The 3,348-nt window shown below is 40.2% G+C and overlaps 1 protein-coding gene across 2 annotated transcripts in view; it reads right to left on the bottom strand.

Annotated features, from left to right (window-relative positions):
- CTDSPL2 (CTD small phosphatase like 2) overlaps positions 1–3,348 on the bottom strand; it is a 111,917-nt gene that overhangs the window by 43,744 nt on the left and 64,825 nt on the right. For both annotated transcript variants that reach the window (XM_017545828.2, XM_017545838.2), the window contains exon 4: positions 1,942–2,091. In XM_017545828.2, the coding sequence (XP_017401317.1) occupies positions 1,942–2,091 (150 nt within the window). The remainder of the gene's footprint in view (positions 1–1,941; positions 2,092–3,348) is intronic.

Genomic DNA, 3,348 nt, shown 5'->3' on the forward strand with positions numbered 1-3,348 from the left:
GGGAGGGAGGGAGAGAGAGGGAGGGAGGGAGGGAGAGAGAGATCATCTCTTATAATTATCAAACTTCAACTCCTTCTCTAAGCATCTATTTCTGTATATATCTTTACAGATTCTTCAGCATGAAAAAAAAAATTACTACTAAATATTATAATTTTTTGAGACGGAGTTCACACTGTCTTCTGGACTGGAATGCAATGGCATGATCTCAGCTCACTGCAACCGCTGACTCACTAGTTCAAGCAATTCTCCTGTCTCAGCCTCCTGACTAGCTGGGATTATAGGCATGCGCCACCAAGCCCAACTTATTTTTGTATTTTTAGTAGTGACAAGGTTTTCACCATGTTGGCTGGGATGGTCTCGATCTCCTGACCTCATGATCCGCCCACCTCGGCCTCTCAAAGTGCTGGGATTACAAGTGTGAGCCACCATGACTGGCCCTGAATATTTTTATTTGAATATTTCATGGCATCTCAAACTCATCATGGCCCAAATTACACTCAACTATCTATCTACCTCCCAGGGACTTTATTTTCCTTAAATCTTCTACTCTTCTGTCATGTTCTCTATTTTCTTTCACCTCCAATCTACACCAAAAATGTGTCTATTTTCTGTCCTCTGATCCTTCCTGTCTTCTCTAATACAATTAAGGTCTCATCAAGTCTCACAAGAACTACTCCAAGTCTACTAATTGTTCTACCTGCCTACAGCCTCTTCAGAATCTACCCTACACACTATTCCCCAAGTGATCTTTATAAAACATAAATCAGATCATATTATTCACCAACTTAAAACCTTTCAGGCTGCTCTGCCTATGGAGTAGCCATTCTTTATTGCTTTACTTTCTTAAGAAACTTGCTTTCACTTTGGAAAAAAAAAACACCTTTCAATTATCACCTACTTGAATAAAGTTTATCATCTTACTAGGTTAGCTCTATAGTATGACATCTTCATAGCTCTCCTACCTTATCCCTTCTCAAATCCACAGTTCCATCAATTATAAACTGAAGTACACTCTCAAATACACTATGCTGTTTTCTGCTGCAAGGCCTCTACTCATGCTGCTCCTACCTGGAATGCCTTTTACCACCTTTCCAGATTCAGCTTTTCTTTCAAGCCTTTTGTGAGCCACTACTCCCACCGCCCCCACCAGAGGACAGGGCCATTCCATTATTTTTCTTTTATTTTTTTTAAGAGACAGGGTCCCACTTGGCTGTCCAAGCTTGCGTGCAATGGTGCAATCATAGCTCACTGCAGCTTCAAATTCCTGGGTTCAAACTGCTGGGTTCAAGCATTCCTCCCACTTCGGCCTTTGAAGTAGCTAGGACTACAGTGCACTTGAATAATTTTTACTTTTTTTGTAGAGACAGGGCCTTACTATGTTGCCCAGGCTAGTCTCAAACTCCTGCCCTTGAGCAATTCTCCTTTCTCAGACTCCCGAAGCGTTTGGATTATGGGCATCAGTCACCACACCCAGCTCACAAGGAGCTGTATATTTTTAATGAGGTGGCAAACAAATGAGATGCTGACAAAATCCACTAATAAAATAAAAAGTATGTATTTAAAAAAACTATGTATTTTTTTGCTGGGCGCAGTGGCTCACATTCGTAATCCCAGCACTTTGGGAGACCAAGGTGGGCAGATCACTTGAAGGTCAAGATTTTGAGACCAGCCTGGTTAACATGGTGAAACCCCATCTCTACCAAAAATACAGAAAAAAATTATCTGGGGGTGGTGGTGGGCACCTGTAGTCCCAGCCACTGGGAAGGCTGAGGGAGGAATATTGCTTGCACCTAGGAGGTGGAGGTTGCTGTGAGCGAAGATCACATCACTGCACTCCAGCCAGGGCAACAAAACGATACTTCATCTTAAAAAAAACAAAAAACAACAAAAAAAAAACTGCATTTTTAAAAACCCAAATCACAGCTAATGGTTTATACTTACCATTTTTATTTGCTGGTGAAAAAAAGTTGAAGACAGGTGAAAATATGGTCCCCAACAAAGTAGTCCTTGGAGGACTGCCAGAGGAAGGATTATCTTCTAATTTTCCATTTTGTTTTACATGTTGATTTGTCATTTCGTAACTACCAGCTTCTAAAAAAGAAAAAAGAAAAAAGTCATGATCTAGAAAATACTGACTTTCAGAAATGTTATAAATCATTTATAGAAGTAACTCTTTTTCTCTCAAAATACTTCATGAAAGCTAATTAATGCTAATGTTCAGAAGAGCTTATTAAAGAAAGCCTGAGGTAAATTACTTCTAAGTCAAATGCTCTGTATGTGTTTCTAATGCTAACATTTAGTGAATTTTTTCAAAGTAGATTTACACCTGTAGACTGAAAGTCTTCAAATCAACACAGTATAATACAAAATGAAGAAAACTCTTTGTAAGCAAGCAAACTAGTTCCTACTATCTAAAACACAAATTATTTTATTTTTTATTTTATATTCTGGGATGGTTCTACTTCATAAAACCTTCCCTTGTTGGGTGTGGTGGCTCATGCTATAATCCCAGCACTTTGGGAGGCTGAGGCAGGTGGATCAGGAGGTTAGGAGTTCAAGACCAGCCTGGCCAATATGGTGAAACCCCGTCTCTAATAAAAATACAAAAATTAGCTGTGCATGGTGGCAGGAGCCTGTAATCTCAACTACTTAGGAGGCTAAGGCAGAGAACTGCTTGAACCTGGGAGGTGGAGATTGCAGTGGGCCAAGATCTCACCACTACACTCCAGCCTGGGCAACAGAGAGAGACTCCATCTCAAAACAGACAGACAAAAACAAACAAGAAACCCAAAAACACTTCCCTCACATCTGTTTCTATATAATGAATGACAGCTAAATGAGTAGAGGCAACATAAATCTACTGAAGCAAAGACTATATACAGCAGTGTCAAAAATTACTTGTGGACACTGAGGCACCATCTCAGAGTGGCTAAGGAGAATAACGGTAAGTTTCCTGTAAATAAATATGTTCCACAGATATTTTTTATTTAATGCAAAAGTAAAATCAACTGTTCTAATTAATCATTCTTTAACTTTCCACACTTGATGTCTACCATTTATTTATTTCCTTCTTTGCTATGTTCTTTTAACTTGTTTCTTCTTCTTTTTTTTGAGATGTAGTCTTGCTCTTCTTACCCAGGCTGGAGGGTAGTGCCGTGATCTCGGCTCACTGCAAACTCTGTCTCCTGGGTTCAAGTGACTCTCCTGCCTCAGCCTCCCAAGTAGCTGGGACTACAGATGCATGCTACCACGCCAGGCTAATTTTTTCGTATTTTAGTCGAGATGGGGTTTCACCATATTAGCCAGGATGGTCTTATCTCCTGACCTCATGCTCCGCCCACCTTGGCC

This window comes from Cebus imitator, unplaced genomic scaffold (genome assembly GCF_001604975.1).
Source record: "Cebus imitator isolate Cc_AM_T3 unplaced genomic scaffold, Cebus_imitator-1.0 Scaffold9, whole genome shotgun sequence".
In the NCBI taxonomy this organism is placed as follows: Eukaryota; Metazoa; Chordata; class Mammalia; order Primates; family Cebidae; genus Cebus; species Cebus imitator.